Source organism: Ictalurus punctatus, chromosome 6, assembly GCF_001660625.3.
Source record: "Ictalurus punctatus breed USDA103 chromosome 6, Coco_2.0, whole genome shotgun sequence".
Lineage (NCBI taxonomy): Eukaryota > Metazoa > Chordata > Actinopteri > Siluriformes > Ictaluridae > Ictalurus > Ictalurus punctatus.
The window spans coordinates 2,738,881-2,760,000 of record NC_030421.2 but is presented as its reverse complement, the minus strand read 5'-3'; the positions used below and the strand labels follow the sequence as shown (position 1 = coordinate 2,760,000).

Here is a 21,120-nt window from a genome sequence, read left to right as displayed (position 1 = left end):
GTGTAACGCGTTACATTTTAAACGGACGTGATCACAGTTAGTGATGTCAATAAAATGACGTCACTTGCGTTATAACTTTATTGTTAATGAAACTATATTAAAAGTGAAGTGCGTTTTTAAAATTCGCCCTGAAGATTTTTTTATTTAGCCGCGAACGATTCCGCACTCGGAGCGGTCCGCCGCTGCGTAACCGGACGTCGGTAAAAGAAGACGGCGGGGTTGTGATTTTATATCTTCAGCGAACGGAGGCGAGACCGATCAGACAGGGTTTACGGGAAAATACACACGTGGGAACACTCGTGTCTTATTGGCTGACGGATCTCGATTCTGCCGAACGCCAGCTCATACAGTCAGCGTGAGGGGAAGTGGATATGCGCTGATTTTTATTGAAGCAGTAAAGGAGTTGAAACTGAAACTGAGGCTGAGCAGGAAAACAGGGCGTGTAAACGTCTAGATGAGTTCCAGTTTACGTGAACACGATCTGAGCGGAGCAGAAGGAAAGATAATGTACTCTACATGGCGCCGTAGCAGCTAAACCCATACAGTGATAGCTTAGCCGTGTCTCCCCTCGGCTAGCGACACCAGACTAGCCTAGTTAGAAACGTTTGATATTTTATCCGTCTGGTCGTCCGACACACGGTGACAACCCCCGAGGCAGGTTTTATTATAAATCCTAATTTTTCTGATCATGTCATACAAAGAACCACGAGTTTCACTTTGTAGTATGTTTTTGAACGTTTGACAAGTTTTAAAAGTAACGTAATGTAATCCGATTACAATATTAAAGTAGTAATTAGTCATCTGTAGTGGATTACGTTTTTTGAGTATCTTACCCAAGACTGGTCAGGAGTCAGTAACTGTAATGAAGGAATATGTGTCTGTCATAAAAGCATCTCATCTCTTCTTTGTATTGTAGTGTTGGGTAGCCCTACTTCAGAGTCTCCCGTTCACACCAAGCCCAGCACTCCATCCCGCTTGGCTCTCTTCATTCGGCAGCAAAACACAGGCAACCCGTCCTCCACCGCTGCTTCTGACAACACTCCCTCCTCTCCTCGGGGCAGCATTTCCACACCAGCCCCCAACAGTCCCATGCATCAGCCTCCAGATGCTTCAGAAGCTGAGTCTGGTTACCTGGAGTACCTCAGAGATGCACGGCGGGGCATCGAGCTCTGCTCGTGGGCCTGTCGGGACTGGTCGGCACCTTACGATGGGGAAAACCCTTCCCCCAATTCGGCGCCACCTCCACCACCGCCTCCCACATCCAACCCATCTCTCAATATGGTGCCTGAGCACTTCTCCATGCAGCAAACCGGGCTTAAAGACATCCAGCAAAGGGCGGCCACGGTGGCAGCAGCGCGTGCGGAATGGAGCAGCTCCGATCGAAACAGTGGAGAGTGGGATGTGACGATCAGTAAGAACTGCATCAGCCTCACACCTCGCAGCAAGAAACGAAGCCTGTTGCCCAGTTCTGTCTCTCTGCAGCCGTCATCATCGTCCTCGTCCTCATCAGCGGTTCCCCCGTCAGGGCCAGGAGAACCTGCAGGGCACCAACCACACACACTTCCACACCGAGCACTCTTTAACGGCACTGGACAGGCGGACGAGTGTGCGGATATGTCTGACAGAGGGATGGAGGTGAAGAAGGTGAAGAGAGATGCAGATGCTAGTGGAGGAGTGGAAGAATTAGGCGTGAATGGAAGGGTGGGGATTGTATCTCCAGAATCCAGTCTTCCTTTGCAGAGAGAGTATAGTTCGGTGACGAAGCCATCTCAGGTGCAATCTACTACGCTTCCACAGCCACAGACAAGCCCAGCTGGCTTACAGTCCTCATCCCAGGAGTGTAGCTCCAGCGAGGGAAAAAGATCTACTCCAGCCTCGAGCTCAGCTGAAACTTTCATCACCACGAGCTGCAGTAGCCCGGGACCGGAGTCGGTCGAGAGCCTGATCGACGAGCTGCTAGAACAAGCGCCGTCTGAACCGCTGTCCGAAGACGCCAACGGCCAGGGCATCAGCATCGAAGCCTTCCACCAAGAGCTAAGAGAACTAGAGGAGCGAGTAAAGGGAAGGAGAGTTCCCAAACGAAGCACTGACGAGTTCATACAAGATCCGTTATGTAATCCCGCTGATCCGAACCGGCCCGATGAGGAGTGCCCTTCGTTGGAGACCGAGCAGGGAACTGAAGAATCAAAGCCTGAAAGCTCCACTCCAGCCATGTTTAGCCCAGCACGACCCCTCGGACAACCTCAAGCACAACCATACATAGGTAATCGTCTGAGATTTTTATATATATATATATACACATACATACATATAAACCAATCGACATGAATTAAACCGATCTTCCTCGGTGTCCACTTTGCGTCCGCAGGTCCCTTCTTGACGGTGCTCTTTTCGAAGCTGGAGAACATGGTACAGAATTCCTTGTACGTGAACGTTCTGCTGACGGGCATCGTGTTTCAGCTCGCCTGCTACCCTCAGCCTCTCCTCCGCTCTTTCCTCCTGAACACAAATATGGTGTTTCAGCCTAGTGTCAAGTCTCTCATACAGGTAGGACTTCACTGGACACCAGAGCCCATGCAGTTATACAGCATAACAAAACGTCTGATCCAAACGTCCGATACCGTTCCAGTCCGACACGTTTCACCTGATTGTGCGTTACTCAGAAACGCCCCGAAGGACGCTTTAATTTCAGCACGAAAGCACCCGAACTCGTGAACAAATTGTAAATCCAAATCATGAGTCCGATACAGTGGCGCTATTAATAGTTTTCAGTCTGTTATTTTATATGCTGTAAGAAAGTCCATAATGAATATGACCTGTGTGTTTGGTTTCTGTAGGGAACTCTGTGGTGGTGTGTTTTTTTTTGTTTGTTTTTTTTTTGTTTTTTTTAATCAAAGTTTTCAAACTACTTGAATAGGGGCCAAGAATTAAAAGGCTCCATCTTAAGCTTAATTTTTTTTTTCCCCCCTTATAAATTCCTGTGCGATTCTTCAGCTTAGGCAATCAGTTGGTTTTTGATAGGAGCTCTTTTGTTTATATTAGGGAAAAAAACAAGTATATATTTTTTTTTAAATTCTGATCAAAACACCTTTTATACATTTTATTATAGCGCTTTTTTTTCTCTACTTGAATTCACAGCGACTGAAACGTCGATGACGAACGACTGTGTTTCGCATTAATTCGACGTCAACTTCCTTTTATTTCTCACGTTTTCTTTGCCCCCCCCAGGTGCTCGGATCTGTAAAGAATCGTATTGAAGCATTCGCTGCAGTGCAGGAGGACTTTCCAGCTATGCTGAGGAAGGCTCGGCGCTTTCTCGTCACGCGAGGCAAACTAGACTGGACGGAGTCGAACGCGGGAGTACCCCCTCTGCGTCGATCGGACTCGATGGGTTAGTGTGAGAACAGAAGAAATGGAAATCAATTTAAAAAAAATAGTGGTTTTATTCATAACACGGTGTGAAAAGGTCAAGTTCGAGAGAATGTCCGCCTTGGTTTTTTGGGGAAAAAAAATTGATCATGCATGGCAGATCAGGTTAATCATGCCTCTCTAAATCCGATCGTGTCCTTTTTCTCCCTCGTGCTCCTCTTGCATAAACGCACGTCTCTCTTTTCTAGTGAAGAGTCGGAAGCCGTCACTGGGCGAGCTGATACTGAGGCATACCAACAGTCCGACGCGGGCACGTCACGCAGCTCAGGCGGCTCTGGCACACGTGAGGGACGGTAGCCATTCTCTACACAGTGCTCTGTTCCGCGGCGTGGTGGCCGGACCTGGGGCTTCCAGCCTGGAGAAACAAGCGGAGGCGCTGCGGGTAAAGAACACGGTTTACTGTGCTGTCATTTTCTCTGAATTTCTTAAGGAGCTGGCAGCTTTGGCACAGGAGCATGCAGTGGCTATGCCCTTCCCACCCAGCCAAGGCACCGAGGAGTGACGAGCACCGTACCCATTCTTCCTACGGTTTTTAAAAGGAATAAGAAAACTCAGCAAGCGTGTAAGGATAGGTGTAATTACATGTTTATAATAAACACATTTTTTTTTAAAAACTGTACAGGATATGTAAGAGCTTAATTGTTAAAGCTTTAGAAAGTTGTCCATATAAATCTTGTATAAATTCTATATAAAATGTGTATAATGTTTTTACACGGTATGCTCCGAGCGAATCGCTTTAACACGGCTGTACACAGGCACTCCCTAAAGTAAAACGTTGGTGTTATTTCACTACATATCTTTTTCTTTTTCTTTTCTTTCTTTCTTTTTTTTTTTTTTTTTAAATGTAGGAGGCATGCTGCTGTGATCTTTTTATATTATTAGATCTGTACCGAGTGATTCTAAACAAGGAATCTACTGAAAAAGAAAAATGTAAACAAAGCTCTGTACAACCTGCATATTTCTGTTACTTGTGTACATTTATATATGGAAATGGTTTTCATAATGTGGCTTGATCGTCAATAACCGTAAATAAGGGCCTTGATAGCTGGCCTGAACAATTACTATGTACAAAACCTGTTCATCCAAACACAGTGAGGGGGAAGGACGACATGCCAGTGAACTCGTGCAGCACCTTCCCTTTAAGTATAAATCTCTGAGTCTCGTCCAAGTAGGAATACGAGTTTTTTTTTTTTTTTTTTTTTGTTTGGTTTTTTTTTTTAAAACAGGATTGGTGTGAATAAGTTAAAAATATACATCTATAACAATGTTTTTTGTCCTAAAAGCTGCAGTTGCAGAACTAACGTGGAGCACTGTCCAGTTAGCTCTCGTGACCGGTGCAGCATTCTACTCGCTGGAATCTTGGGTGCGTTTGTTGTGTATTGAGACGTATCGAGCGTTTGAAACCGGGTGCACGAGTCGCCTGGTAAAGCATACACAGTGCTGTTAGATTTTCAAACAAAATACGACGTAAAGCAAAGGCAACCCGAGTAAATACAGGTCATTTATTGAAGAATAAAAAAAAAAAGTTATCCGACCCTGATCACCGATATGAAAACTAACTCCGCCCTGTGGCAGCAACAACCGCAACCAATCGCGTCTGATTACTAGAGATCAGTCTTTCACTTAACTCTAGGACTAGGATTTACTCCGATGCTTTGGATGGTTGTCTCGCTGCATAATCCAGTCGCGCTTGAGTTTCAGCTTACAGACTGAAGACCAGATATTCTCCTTTAGGATTTTCTGGTAGAGAGCAGAATTAACATTTCTCCTCAATTACTGCACGTTGCCCAGACCCTGAAGCAGCAAAGCATCCCCACACCATCAGAGCCTTTCAGATAGCTTTGTAACCCTTCCCAGACTGATGTATTTCAATTTCAACTTCTTCCTCATCATTTCTGGAATTTCTTTCAACTTTGGCACATAGTGTGTTACTGAGGAAGATCTTTTACCCAACGTCCTGCTGCTGAAAAAGATCTATTTAAGTGTTGATGTGATTGAACAGGGTTTGCAGTAATCAGGCCTGGGTGTGTCTAGTCCAGCTGAACCCCATTATCATTGCGATGGGGGGGGAATACATTTTCACACAGGCCCAGTTGGTATCGGATAGCTTTTTTGCTTCAGTAAATAACGTTGTTATTATTTAAAAACCGTGTTTTGTGTTTACGCTGGTCGCCTTTATTTCATCTTCGATTTCTGAGGCGGTTTATTATGAGACCTACGCAAAAACCGAAGAAATCACAGCACTGTCGTTTTGTTATTTATATAACACGGAAAACCTGAACATGAAATGAATACTCTAAAAGCGACTCATGTAAACACCTTAATCAGAATATTATACGTCTTATTCAGAATAATTAGATTATTACTTTATTTTTTGTTGTTGTTGTTTTTGTTAAAATTCTGTGGCTTGAAGAGCCAATGCTAAGCTACTGAATGACATTTAATCCCGATTGTAAACCCAAGGCCATTACCGTCAGTCACAAACGTATCCACGGTTTCAGTGAGTAGTTTGAGCAATAGGGGGAAACCTGGAGAGGTGGGCAGTCGAGCGTGATCATCTCCGAGGGTTCAGAAGAGGTCACAGGAAGAGCATACCATAATAGAGCACTTCGTGCTCCACTTTTCACGTTCCTATTGTCAAATGATATTTTGTTTCAAGTACAGCAAGTTGAATATACTCTGAGACTGGAGGCGGTCATGAGAGACCGTGCGGAATGGCACAGGAAGTTGACTGGAAGGAGAATAACGACAGGAGGAGGAGGAGGATAACTGTTGCAACAGGAGAATTAGATTTTTGAAAAGGCACTGATCCTTTACTGGTGCTCCATTTAGTTTCTGAATAAGTGGGCCGTTTAGTTTCCCCACTGGCCGGTTTCGTAGATGACGAGACCGTCAGGTTTTAGGCGAGTTCCAGCCTGTGCAGGGAATGCGCCGTGTTCAGAGGAGCAGAAGCCATGTCAGTGTTGCAGCAGGCAGTAGAGTTCACTGTACGTGTTTTAGTTTATTATTTGATTATTTGATTTACCTCCCCCCCCCGGAGACTTTAATATTCATTATGAAAGTACTGCATGTGCTAGTGTGTGTGTGTGTGTGTGTGTGTGGGTGGTTCTCCAAATTAATATCGTTTTTTTTTTTTTCTTCTTTGAAAATATGTACTGATTCTTTCTTTCTTTGTTTTTGTGCTATCGATATTTTTTTTATTTTTTATTTTTTTATCCCCCCCCCCCCCCCCCCAAACTGTTCACAGCCATAGAGACAGTCCGTCACGCTTTCTTACGCGTCTCATACACTTACTTTTAATGTCCTGTCCACTTGTACACAATGTACCAAAATCATGTTATGGTGGTGTTCCATTTAATGGAGGAAAACACACACAAAAAAAAAAACCCCACAGTGACAATTTTTTTGTTTTGTTTTCAGACCTGTAAATCTGAATGACGTTTCATTCTGAGTCGTAACTTGTACGTGTATATAGAAACGCACAAAATGCTGGTTAAATTAAGAAGATGGGTGCAAACGTCGCAGCTTGGTCTCGGTGCCGGTCCTCTATCGGTCTGTCCGAGGGGGACGTCTGTCCGATCGCTACCCGTCACGACAAGCTTTTCTTTGCACGGACTTTGAATTGTTCCATCGGAGCGTTTGCTTTCCAGAGACGCATCGGATATTCTCCGAGTCAGGAGTTATACTTGTGGTTGAGCAGAACATCTGTTCATATGTTTGAGCACTTAAGCATCAAGGTCACATTTTGTGGTGTGTTTTTTTTTAAAACATTTTTTTATTTTTATTTTTGTTTTGGGGTGGTGGCAATATGGCATATGTTTAAATACGCATTTAAAAACATGAACTGGCCTTTTGTTTTGTTCAGGATTTCTAAAATGTGTCTTATATGCCAGGATCTTACCGAGTCGTCACTTTTCGAGGTGCTCAGAGTTGTTGACGGGAGCTAGGATTTATTTACCAGTCGTGCTCTGCCATTGGCTGTGGTTTGTGTAAGCATGTACGGCATGTATTAAAGTGGAGAGGTAAATATTAAATAGCTATTTTAGGAACAACATCAGGAGCTGCGGTGCCAAGTATTGCCTAGTAAACAGGTTAATGGCCCCCTTTGATGTTTTACTGCTAGTTGGATCTATAAAAATCAATAAAGACTTATAAACAGGGCACGTTTGTGTGTGTACCCTGGAAAAGTGTGTTGGATTAGCTATGCCACCGTTTTGTGAGGCTGCTCTAGTACACATGGTTCCAGAAGGTTAGATTAGACCCGTAGGATATAATCGATATTTTAACGCTGACTAAAACTAAAAATAAAAAAAGTAAAAATGATGCTAGAGTAATGAAGCTTTTAACAGAGTAATCGCTTGTTCTCGGACGATGGCCGTAGGACGTTTGGGGAAATTTGTGTGTGAAGTTAATGGAACATGGAAAGGATTTTGAAGTTCATTTTTTTTAAAATATATTTTTAAACGAATCAATTATTGTTCATTTCGTTCTTTTTCTTATCTTGGACGTTTGTTTTTTTTTCTTTTTTTCCTCTGAATGCTGAAGTGTCTGTGTTTTTGCGGCTTGGTATCTATGCAAACCCGCTCCTGTTGCTCTTGGTCTGAAACGGTTCAGCTTTCGTGTGCACACTGTAACGCTTAAACTTGGGGAAATTCACCAAACGCCACCTTTTTTTATTTTTTCTTTTCTTTTCTTTTCTTTTTGTTCTTTCTTTAACTATTCACAGAAATGTATGGGGAGAAAAAAAAATGTAAAATGATGATGAATGTTGCCCGAAATATTTTTCTATATAAATCCAATTGAGCTTCAATCAATTGAGGGGAAATCACCGGTTTCACTTTAAAATCTGTACAACACTAAAAAAGGGAATGTTTTTTTTTATTATTTTTATTTTATTTTATTCATTTATAAATGTTTTACTTGGCAATACCGAAGATGTCTCGGCGTTCATTTAAGCTCGTTGGTTTTGTTGTGCTTGTCGTTTTTGTTGTTTTTGTGTGTTTCAGTTCAGACACATCTGTATGGTTCAATACAAAACCTAACATCTAGGGGAAAACAATCAGTGCCTCGTGTTACATGGCGTACAGCGCACACGATGATTCATCGCTTGCTCGCCATGTATTTTTATATTTATTTTCATTTGTCCACCCCTCCCCTCACCTTCCCATCCGTCCGTCATCTTAAACTCTCCACTTCTGTCTCTCTCCTCGACGATCAGCGGTAGTAGGGCGTGTTCTTCGTACCACCGGTATCGAGGAGCTCGGCACGTCTTCTCGGTCGTCCCCCTGAGCGCAGAACAAACGCGGCACTGAGCTCATCCGAGACCCGCGTGGACACGTGACGAATCGGAAACGCCGGGATGAAAACGGACCGAGGTATCGAACTCGAAGCGGACACTCCAGCACTGTAAATCCTGCCTTAGCACTTTCCTGAAACGGTCCCTGTGGTCTTTCTCTGTGTAAACAGAAGCTTATTGTTGGAATGGGAGATTAAAAAAAAAAAAAAAAAAAAGGATAAATACGGTGTTTGTGATTTTGCCTGCTCATAAGAACAGAGTTTAATTCCATTGTTCTGTTGAATATTGGATACGTAGCGCTCTTGTAGAAATCATTCATAGTGATAGGGAGGGGGGGAAAAAAACTCCCGGAACGAGGTATTTCCCAAAACGAAAGCACGACCCGTTTACGGGCGTGATTTTTAACGGTCATGGCTCAGGCCCAAACCGGAATGTTTCCAAGCCAGGTTCTTTTACGAGTTGAAAGCGGTTTCGGATTTCTTCTCGGAGAAAAACAAAACGAGATGCGAGCGGTGTAGGCGTGACGATGGGGAAATTATAAGCACATCTGGAACAGCTTCCCTGTTTCGGTATTTAGTTCTTCTGCTTATTAAAGGGTCCTGAAACACTAAAGTACATTTTCTGAGATTTTAGCAGTGGTGTTTGTGGCGCACGTCATAAAAGACGACGTTAGCAGTTTGAATTGAAGGAGAAAACCGGTTCATTTTGAGCCTTTTTCTGCTGTTTACGTCTTCAGGCAGCGACGTGGCGATGTACTGTAGTACTCCGATGACGCGTCGGCGTCTCATGATTATTCACGAGACTGCGTGTTCTTGTCCAATGAGAAGACGCCGTCTCTGAATTATTCATGACGGCACGTGGTGCTTTCCGATGACGGACGTGTGACACTAAGATCACATAGTAGATGAGCGGCGTTTATGGGTCACAGGTGTTTGTTTCAGGGGTGTAAGAGTTCGAGTGTGTTGCATGGCTTTCCCCACGATGCTGCCAGGGTTAGACTCTGGCTGCGGGCGGGCGGGCGTTTGGTTGGCCATCAACTACCTACGCGTCGAAATGGTTCATGCGTAGCAAGCATTTTTTTCCTCGCGAGAGCTGGGAGAATTGGAGAAAGGTGGAGTTCGGGACTTGCTCATGAAAGCAGTTTGCGTTTAGACAACGATGTGGTACCGAGTCCCGAGGACTTTTCCGTCCTTTCAAAGGGGTTATGTGTCTAATTTATAACCGTAACAGTTTCACTCGCCTTTTGTGCAAATTAAACACGCGTTATAAAAATTTGAGTTCTTTCGATAATACCTCGATTGTACAGAACGTATGTTTATCTCGGTTAATTACTCGTGTGTATATTTTGATATTTCTGTATATATTTTATATCATACATTTAAAGTAGTTTGGGGGAAACTCTTTGGGAAATTAATATATCTGTCCTGTTTATTGAGTCCTGCCCTGAATAATGTATTTCACATAACAGATGTCTACACATCGTCCACAAGACAAGATAATAGCTGAATTTATAAACATTACCAAAAGTTTACACACCCTTGATTATTAATCCCGTGTGTCGTTAACTGGATGATCCACGACATGATGTGTTCATGTTTTGTGAGAGTTATTTACGAGTCCCTTGTTTGTCCTGAGCAGTTAAACTGCCCGCTGTTCTTCAGAACAACAAAAATCCTCCAGGTCCTTCACATTCTTTACTTTTCCTGCATCTTCTGCATATTTGACTCCTTTCCAACAGCGGCTATATGATGTCGAGATCCGTCTTTTCACACCGAGGACGACCGAGGGACTCGTACACGACTATTACAAAAGGCGCGAACGCTCACTGATGCTCGAGAAGGCGACACGATACATTAAGAGCGAGGGGGGTGTAAACTTTTGAACAGGATGATCGGTATAAATTGTTAGTCTTTTGTCATCTGGGAGACGTGTCGACATCTTATTTAGCCTCTGAAGGGTGGCACTAAATGAAAAAATAAGCTCTTTAAACAAAATATTAACAATTTACACCGATCATCCTGCTGTATCCAGAACTACACATCACTCACCAGACTCACGACCCTGAACTCAGACAGGTTTCCTGTAACCAGTCGGATGTATTTGGGGGATCGCTTTTAGCTCCCTTTCAAGCCACGCTGCCCAGGATGAGGGCAAAGGTGAAGGCCAGCATTGTACTGGGCTCCAGACGCACCTCAACCCTGCTCCACCCATCCAGTAGCCACAACCTGAAGCTGAAGGAGTAGAGCATGTCACTGAGAACATAGAGCCTGTATCTCATCAGACCCTCCCTCATCAGACCCTCCCTCATCAGACCCTCCCTCAGAGCCAGCACCGACCCCCTACAGAAGTCCCTCGTCTGCAGGAAGCATGCAGGACGTCTAGGTATTGTTCTCAGAGTTCGGTACGTTGTGTTGGTTGCAGTTCGAAATAATGTCCTACCTTCAATGGTGGGTGTGTGGAAGCCTACGTGGCTCACGTTAAATTACTCTGCTACAATACTCCAGCTATCAAACACATTCGTTAGAACAGAAAAGATTCAATTAAAAAATTTTTTTATAGACCTAAATTCTGGACATTAAATATAAACCTAGTTCTAACATGTAGTTTCTCTGAAATTGCCTCTCACCTTTACAAAAGTATGCTTCACTCTATTGTAAATATCCTTATACAGTTGAGGCCTGAAGTTGACGGAGGAAGTAGACACTGACTTGACAAAAGAAATGTATGGGAGCAGGAAATGGGCATCTACCTGATCAGATCAGAGGTCCGTTTCAAACAACCCAGCGGAGACGGATTGAATTCACCGGAACAGAATTTCAGTAGGTCGTAAGTTTACGTGCATCAAATTGGCTGTAAACGGAAATAAAAGATTCGAGAAATTGGCGTAAGAGCTGTTCCACCGAAAGTGTGCCATTTCCTTCCCCAGGACGTTTATATGCATGAAAATGAACTGGAGAATACATTTAATTATTAATCGAAGTGTCCTGCATGTTCATTTAACTGCAAATTAAAACCATATCATTTTTAAAACTACCTAGAGTAGTTTTAGAGGACCTGCTTGGTTGGAATGGAAACCTGCACCCACACCACACCGGCCCTTTCCGGATTAGATTGGACACCCCTGGTCTAGATACAACGTATAAAGTTAAGCAACTCGGCCAAAACCGAAGAAAACAAAATGTCTACAAACCCAGGTTCTCCATAGGAGCAGTTTACAAATAACTGAAGGTACCATAATAATTGTATGCATATATGAAAATCTTGGAACAACACAGAGATGGCATTTTTCAGGAAAGAAGCACAAATGAACTCCTATGAAAGGATAAACTTTGGTCTGAAAGGTTCAACTGAACTTCAAGGCAACAATGAAGGACCTGGTGAAGGAGTTGGAGTACCAAAATATGTACATCCATCATTAAGAGAGTCTTACCTCACCATGGCCTGAAGGTCATGCAAAGGAAGTCAGACTGAAGGTTGTAAGTGACCAGCAGCCTTTAGGAGGAGTTTTCTCTGGTCAGATGAAACTGATAACAAATGAACTGTTAGACCATAATGATCAGCGCTACGTATCTGCACTTTTTCTACGTATGGGGAAAAAAGGGTGTGGCTTTTAATCTAAAGAGTGCCATTTAAATAGTGAAGCATGGGAGTGGCAGCATCACGTAAAAAAACTTGTGGAAGGCCTGATCAAGGGGTTGATTCGGGTTAAAGCAATTAAAAGGCACTAAATACTAGCAAAGTGTATGTAAAAACTCTGACCCACTGACAATCTGATGTAGTAAATACAACCCCAATTCCAAAACAGTTGGGACGCTGTGTAAAATGTCAATTAAAACAGAATGCAATGATTTGCAAATCTCATAACCCCCAGATGTTATTCATAATAGAACATAGACAACATATCACATGTTTAAACTGAGGAAATGTACCATTTTAAGAAAAAAAAATAAAAATTAGGTGTTTTTGAATTCAATGGCCACAACACGTCTCCGAATAGTTGGGACGGTGGCAAGAAGAGGCTTGAAAAGTAAGTTCAAATTCAAAATGACCTTTTTTTTTCTTCCTTAAAATGGTACATTTTCTCAGTCTTTCACTATTCACATACGTTTAAACCAAAACGTGTGATATTCTGGCAGCCGACCTTGAGGGTTTTTTGTTTTTTTTTGTCAAATTAGAGCTTTTCATGTCAGACTAGAATTTGTGTGTCTCTTAGCAACAGCAGGAAGCCCGAAAGAGAGAGAGAGAGACAGACAGAGAGAGAGACAGACATGCACACAGCTGCTGATACACAGGTACCTGCAAATACAGGTAAGGGTCTAATTTTTTTCTCTTTATAAATAAATTTCCAAATGATGCACTTCACTACTATATTATATAATTCTTAAACCCCACTTGTGTGCTAATAAAAACGAATCATCAAACCGTATTGAAATAAAACTTTTAATTCGGAAGTAGACTTGCGTGTATTGTATAATCGTGTACTATTTGTATGTAACAAAATGTAGTAGTTGATTCAAAGTATACTGTTATCTCTTGCATGAGCTACATATTATTGGTACGGTGATTAAAAAAAATAAATAAATAAATAAAAAAATAAATAAATGGACTGTTAAATAATTTCCTCCTGCTTATGTGCTAACAGCGACGGAATTGAGAAGTTTCAGAAATGTTTTGTCAGTCGCTTGCGTTTCTTTGACACCAAGTATGCATGTTTGTTTCTGATACAGTAGCATAGACTTAATGTTTTTCTCTCCTAAAATGCTGAGGGCTCATTTCCAACTGTGGCACTACCAACCCCTCCTATATAATTTAGAATGTAAAGGATACCTGATCTCCTGTTGTATAATTTAGACTGTAAGGGAAATTCAACACTGTCGATTCAGGACTGATGTACGCGTGACTACAAAATGCAGACGCGTAAGAGATTGTAAAGAGATTGTAATATACACACATCACATGCCTTAAAATAATTTTTTTAAAAAACATTAGTCGTGGTACATTTTAAGCCTGGTCACAATTGCTGAGGAGTCGTGATTGTTCATCAACCACGCAGTAGCTTTTATTTGAATTGATTTGCTCGAATAAACAGCAGGAAAGCATTTATTTGGACGTGCTTAAAATAACTATTTAAATCAGAGTGCAATATGGAGAGTTAGGATTATCAAATGTGTCAGTACAGTCTCAATAAAATACATATAACACACCCTTTAAAGATTACATGCTCTTGTAATTGGTGGGATTAAATGCGTTTTAAATTCCGTGAATATTGCATGAGGTAATCCAAAGATATAGAAAACTTTTCACGGTGGTCAGAACTTTCCCTAAGCTGTGCTTTTCATTACCGTATATTAATTAAATACAAGATTTCCATACTGATGGATGAGATCAGAAGGGGTGGGTGTATGTTTTGAAATGGTAGGTTGACTTTTCCTTCTCCTCCTCCTCGTCCCGCTTTTTAAATACTGTATCTATATCTTATATTCCTTATACTCTTCTTGTCTTCTACATTCATGTTTCCCCCTCTCCCACATCCTTACAGTCTCCTCACTTTCTGAACTCTACCATAGCATGTCACATGATCTGTGTCCTATACTCAGCTAGCCATCTGTCGGCCCATCATTAGTCCTTCCTACTGCTTGTTCCTCATTTGTGGGCCGTGACTAGGGTCTGCTCTCCACACTGGATTGAATTTCTGAGGCAGACTATTCTAGAATTTCATTATCGATGTAGTGTGTGTGGCACCAAGAAGCGCCATCGGCAGAGAGCAGACGATTTGCTCATTTCTGTTACTATAGGCCAAATAAGAGACGATTCTGAGAGCGCTACCTTGAATACATTGACTGTAGACTGACGTGGTAAGATGATGTGGTTATAGTAGAAATTTTATGCCATTTCTTAACAGTGTTATCTTGGAAAAATGTGTTAAACTCTTATATATGATATGATAATCTAATTTATAACAAAGTGCCCTTTTCCCTTGATATTTTATACAGGTCCCTTCTAATTAGAAGCCATCACATCACACGAGTCTCACAGTCCCAAATATCCTTCTGAATTCAGTGCAGTGATGTTTCCTGTGTCTCCTGTGTCATTAAGCAGCAAGCCTTCCCCTAGTACCTCTCTGCTATCCTTGCTTAGCCCAGTGGAACAGTCCGACTCAGAAGCTCCACAAAACCAAAAACAGTATACCATGGTGTCTCCCCTTCCCTTGCCCTGTTGGGCTACACAGGCCCTGTGTGATTTAGCACTTAGTGAGACAGAGCTCAGACGGCTTCGGGAGCAGCAGGCGGTTGAGGCCGAGGTAGTGGGCCGAGGAGTAGAACGTGCTCTGCTGGGAGCACAAAGGGAGGAACGTCGCCTGCTGGAGAGAGTAGAGCAGGATCATCGGGATCTACAGCGCAGGCTGGAGCAGTTGCAAAGGGACAATGCAGCAGCTATCCGAGTTGGACGAGCACTTATAGATCAGCGCCTGCGCAAAATCTGTCAGTTACGAGATCAAATTAAAAAAAGTAATGAAAAAAATCCAAATGGAGACAAAGATGTGGGTGAAGTAGACCAGAAGCATGAACTGCTTCTTAAGAGTGTTGCAGAGCTTCTACAGCCATGGGAGATTTCACTTTCTCTGAAGCATGTGTCTTTCAAGCCCAGTGCCCAACCAAATGCTGTCACCTTTGGTGAGATAAGGGTGCAGGATCACACTGTTAATTTCCCTGTTGGTGCCTGTGGGTTACAAGGACTTCCGTGTTCCCTTCATGCCTCTGGAAGGCAGTGTGATAAATGGACAGAGCCAGGAACTGGAGCTAGGAGCATGCCTGATGGAGCAGGGCCTGGACATAGCCAAGTTCTTATTTCATCAAATAGTTGTGGGACCCAGAGAGCTGTCAGAAAAATCAAACTGTCAGCCCAAAGTGATGATGAATCTGGTGAAGATGTGAAACCACTGTCACTACATATGGGCCACTGGCACCCAAAGCTGGTCCACAGTGAGCGTGAATCATCACAGGAGGAAAAGTGTGAATCACCCACATCTGAATCCAAAGGAGATGAGCTTTTCCTGGCTGTACCAGCAATGCTTAGCAACATGGAGTCAGAAGGAGAAGAATCTCAAAATGGATCAATTCAACCTCTTGCTTCAGAAGCAGCAAGGAAGCAGCTGGAATCTCCATCCCCAGAAAGAGACTGTCAGCAACAGAGAGGTCCATTCTTATGCGGTTTTCATTGTGAAGATCCAAAGACAGATAGGCAGCAAAACTCCTCCTTCAAAGGAAGGTCTCGAATTAGCTATTGCTCAATGCCATGCCCCAGGAGCCATAGAAATCTCAACTCCAGCCACAGTTGCCAAGATCTGCTGTCACATGACCATCATTTGTCTCACCTTACTACATCCTTAGATGAACATGGATACAACCGTGCTCCTTCTCCTGCTGAGAGTGTTGATTCTGGATACACATTCATCATCAGCTCTCCTAGAAACTATACCACTCCAAATCATAGACTCTCTAGATCCAGTGGTGAGCTTTCTCGTTCACACATCAATGGAAAAGACCAATCAAGCAAGTGGAAGTGGAACGTCAGTAGGCACCAACAGTCCTCAGCATCACGGACTAAATCTTGCCCCAGTCATGGAAACCATTCACAAAAAGATCACGCACAACATAACAGACGTTCTTGGGGAGATTCACATTCACTGTCTATGTCAGTCATTGATGGGTATTCCCAAGATAGGCTAAACCAGCACATAAGCACTGGGCCAAAGCGCAAAGATGGGGTCAGGCTCTGGGGAGATAGACATGAACCAGCCCTAGCGGAATTTGAGGAGGATGCTCAGAAATTGGCAGCAGAGGAAATGCGTCTTGTTCGGCAATTTGGGAAACAGGGCTCAGGACGTGCAGATCTTACTCTGCCAAGTGGTGTCCATGCTACACCTCAGGGTCAGCTTTTCTTGGTGGATTGTGGGAATGCCCGTGTTCAGGTAATTGATCAGTATGGCAATGTTTTTCAGCAAGTGACTTCCCCAAGTAATGACCCTGGAGGCTCGTCGAGATCCTGCCGCAATTACTTTGATGTGGCTGTTAATTCCAAAGGTCTCATTGCCCTGAGCTGTGCAGCTGAACGAGCCCTCCTCATCTTTAACCGGCATGGACGCCTCCTCCAAACCTTCGGAGGGGGACCTTATATTGCAGGGGTGCCACGAGATGAGCTGGAAGCACCCAGGGGCGTGACTGTAACACAAAAGGATGAGTTCCTTGTTGCAGATATTCGTAAAGGCACGTTAACCTCCCTGAAACTTGAGCCAAAAACTGGCTCAAGGCTGGAGCGAACAGTAGTAACTGGATTCCACAGACCTTACCTAGTGACTGCGTGTCTACGCACTGGTCTTGTGGCAGTGTCTGAGCGGGGCAGTGAGACAGGTCAAGAGCCCTGTGTGAAGGTTCTGGGACCTGACTGGAATATTCTTCGCATCATTGGAGTTTGTTCTAGTATGGGACCTGTCCTTACCAGCCCCTGGGGACTCTGCATTGACAGCGATGGAGCAGTGCTAGTAGCAGATTGGGCAGAGCAGCATCGTGTGGTGCTATATCCACCTGAAGGGGTAGGCAGAATAATGCTTACTGAGGGACTAAGCAGCCCCCGAGGGCTTGCCTTGCTACCCAGTGGGTTCTTAGTGGTATCAGACAGCATGCACCACTGCATCAAGATATACCAGTACAAATAAATAATTACTTTGAACCAAATAAAAGGCCCTGGCTGCTAATATAATTGTGTTGAAAATAATACTGACTGACATTTAATTGTATTTGTGTTGTGATTTTTATTTTAGTATTATACTGGGAAATCCTACAGTAAAGAGGTAGGCTATGCAGCCTAAATATTCTTTTACACACCACATTGTTTTTTTTTTTTTTTTCCCCACTCATGCATTTAAGTGATGCATAATCTTCAACGAAACCACCCAATTGCCCATTCTATACCCTGTGAACTTTATTTAAAATCATATTCTACAAAGAAGTCCCAACTTGCAAGCTGTCCTTGCATATAGTTGAGTTTGTATGGTAATGATTCTCATATACAGTCATGTGGGAAAAATAAAGTACACCCCATGGAAATATTTGGACAAGCAAACATTTGATCCTCTTTGAAACAGTGCATATTAATAAAGTTGGTACACTTGAAGAAAACTACAAGGAAAAATAACCTTTTCAATCATTTATTCAACGGAAATATCAATAGATGAGATATTCCTCTGTGGAAAAAGTAAGTACACCCTTGGCCTCAGAAGCTAGTATTGCCCACTTTAGCAGAAATTACTTCTTGGAGGTGTTTTGCATGATTGTCCACCTGGCTTGCTGGAATTGTTAACCACTCTTCCATGCAATATTCTTTCAGTTGCAAGATATTTGAGGGGTTTCTCACATGTACTGGCCGTTTCACTAGCCTAGTTATAGTTTCACATCTCCTCATAACATTTCAATGGGATTCAAATAATGAGTCTTTATTGATCACTAATACATGTGTGATAAATGTAGGGGGTGTACTTACTTTTTCCATGTAACTGATTTTTTTTTTTTTTGTTAATTTAAATTGTGAAAATCACTACAAAATGTCTATTTTGTGTGTCACTTGATCGTGTATCAACTTTAATAATAGGCACTGTTTCAAATCGGATCAAATGTTTGCTTGTACAAATATGTCAAAAAATACCCAACAATTGCCATGGGGTGTACTTATTTATAATTTTTTTTTTACATGACTGTATACATGCAAAAGAAAAAAACCTGTCCCACTGTGTCAAACTTTGGTGTTTTTTTTTTTTTTTTTTTTTTTTTTTTTTTTTAAAAGCTGTATTGCAATTACAGTTGCCCAACTTCATCTGTTCCCATCCCCATGGTTTCACTGACGCTGTTGTCTAAACAGATCACAAGTTTTTACATGTACTGCAAATGTGTAGAAATCATTCCAATATATTATCTTGCTATCGTAGCTAGAATTGAGATGGAAATCGAAGTTTATTTCGCTTGTTTCAACTGTATTTTATGTGTTACGTTTTCTGTTAAACAATTATGCATGATTATTATATAGTTCTTCAATAACTTGGTAAATGTCAGTCCTATAATAAATGGTGTGGTTTATGCTGCGTTACAATATCATTTGCTATGGTTATGCTTTATTTGGTCTTTTTAAAATCTTCATACGTGTTAGCCCCCACCCCTTTTGTGTATGAGCACATTCGTTTATAGCTTGAAAATAGGAATTTGAAAACAATGTGGAGTGTTGAATATTCTCTGTCGGTCAGGTTTGAACAATTACAGGAATGTAGTTTGTCATGGGTGAGTCTTTGTAATCTAGAACACTCTTAGGAATCTTGAGAAGTGTCTCCAAAACCTCAACTAGGTCTCAGACTACTCCGGAATTTTTCCTTGCAAGCTGCAGAATATTAGTTTTGAGAAAGTGAAAACCTCCCATTGAGAGCAGGTGAGGATGAATAACCAACACACACACCCACACACACACCATCAGTTTAATCCAACCCATGTTTCCACCATTTCTCTCCCCTCCTGCGTACCGAGCTTTAACAGGTCGTCCGTTTTCACAGAGTTACCAATCCCAATCAAATACCAGTCTCACAGTGTATTAGAGAGGCTCTCAAACTATTTGCGATAAGGGTGTACTGTAAGTGTGAGAAAATACAGGTAGATGAACTCTCCCACAGAAAACTGTTAGCTTGTGGACAAAGGCTGCACAGAAACCAGATTAACCTGTTCTACCTTGAAATGCTTTGGGCAGTTAAATATAAATATGTCGTAACTCTTTACCAAGCCGTTAGCTATTTATTTAAAAATCTATCTAAGTACCTACTTAACAGTAGAGACAAGCTCCTTACCTCTAGTGTGTCTTCTAATTGTTTATTAGTGGTTGTCAATTTCTGTTTACAACACTACTGTAAGATGAGTAATTCTGGTTGGTGGACTAGTATCTCAAGCCAGGAGCTCAGGTGTTTTTTTTTTTTTGTTTGTTTGTTTAAAAAACATCAATGTTGCTGAGTTTGATACTCATACCAGCACCACATATAATACTACGCAGCTACACTGGCAGTACAGCAGCTGTGCTGAGACTGGGCAAATAGTATCTGGTAAGCTGGTGGCCAGTTTCCACTGATGGAGCAGTTAAAGGTGAGCTGAAAAAAGCTGCTCATAGCAACAAGTATATCAATATACTATTTAAAATGCCATCATAATGTTCCGGGGTTGCTAAACCCTGATAGCTGTAAAACATACTTAATTAGCTCTATAATAATGTTGTGAAAGGTGGCATTCAGACAAACAATTATCTCCGTTATGATAATTGAATGTTTGTTGCATAGACAAAGTTACATGTGTTCAGCTAAGCAAGGGAAGACAGTGGAGAAAAGCATAGCTGAAGGCAGGGTTAGATAAAAAAATAAATAAAAATAATAATAATAATCCCCACAAGTCCAAACTGCCTCCCTAGTGCCAGCACCTAGACAGCAGAAGAGAACAGGACAGTACGCTGACCTCAATGAGGAAACAAATGAAATACATTTTTTAAAAATTCAATGAATATGTACACAGCCGTTCCCCCAATTCTTTTATAGACAGGATGCCTAATGCTTATAAAATAATTTCAAGTGTCCTATGCGGGAATCTCCAATTTACGTTACACTACCCATAGTGCACGGCTGAACACGAATGCTCAAAGCCTGACCAAAATGGTCTGCTATAATCTGCCTGAAGAATGTGTGTTTTTGGGACATGTGAACTGTTTTTGTGTATGTTTGTACTGTCTTAATATCTTTGTGTATTCGTATATATACTGCACTGTGTAGATAAGGACAAGTCCAGACAAACAGTGAACGTGTGTTTGAAACAGTGGCTGCTGTTGGTCTTTTCCATCATATATACAGTAAGCAATAATCACAGGAATGCCGTAGCTAATCACATGATTGTAAGTGCAATATTGCTTTTATACAACAGTTCTATGAGCAAGGAATGAATATAGAGAAGCTGACATTTTAAACACAGTATGGTCAAACGTTTTGTTTATTTTTGCTCCGCCAGTGGAAATCGATCCCAAAGAAGCTACACTCATTGGCTAACTAGCTTACGTTGATTTTGTTCGTTCCCGTTATAAACGTGCTCCCGGTGAAACCGGCTTCCCTTCTTCCTTTTCATCTTCATCAGGCAAGCGTTCATATTTTAATTCAAAAGTTATCTTCACGAAAAATGTCGTTTGCGACGTCGCTGCCGCTAATGTAGTAACGGTTTCAGTGTCGATAGAATTGGAATTTTATGTGATGGGATAGTTAGTTTGTGTACAATTTGCATGTGTCTTGACGTGCATGTGTGTGCGTGTGTGTGTGTGTATGTGGCATTTTC

The 21,120-nt window shown here is 42.2% G+C and overlaps 2 protein-coding genes across 2 annotated transcripts in view; both read left to right on the top strand.

Moving 5' to 3' along the window:
• Positions 1–8,358, top strand: part of fhip1b (FHF complex subunit HOOK interacting protein 1B) — a 13,447-nt gene extending 5,089 nt beyond the window's left edge. Inside the window, exons 10-13 of the mRNA XM_017469926.3 lie at positions 917–2,263; positions 2,369–2,547; positions 3,229–3,391; positions 3,618–8,358. Coding sequence (XP_017325415.1) covers positions 917–2,263; positions 2,369–2,547; positions 3,229–3,391; positions 3,618–3,931 — 2,003 coding nt within the window. The 3' untranslated portion in view covers positions 3,932–8,358. The remainder of the gene's footprint in view (positions 1–916; positions 2,264–2,368; positions 2,548–3,228; positions 3,392–3,617) is intronic.
• Positions 8,359–8,913: 555 nt separating this feature from the next.
• Positions 8,914–18,870, top strand: LOC108266509 (uncharacterized). Its single transcript, XM_017469927.3, has 2 exons — positions 8,914–13,033; positions 14,719–18,870. Exon 2 carries the CDS (start codon positions 14,793–14,795, stop codon positions 17,439–17,441), a length of 2,649 nt encoding a protein of 882 aa, XP_017325416.1. The 5' UTR covers positions 8,914–13,033; positions 14,719–14,792; the 3' UTR covers positions 17,442–18,870.
• Positions 18,871–21,120: the final 2,250 nt, after the last annotated feature.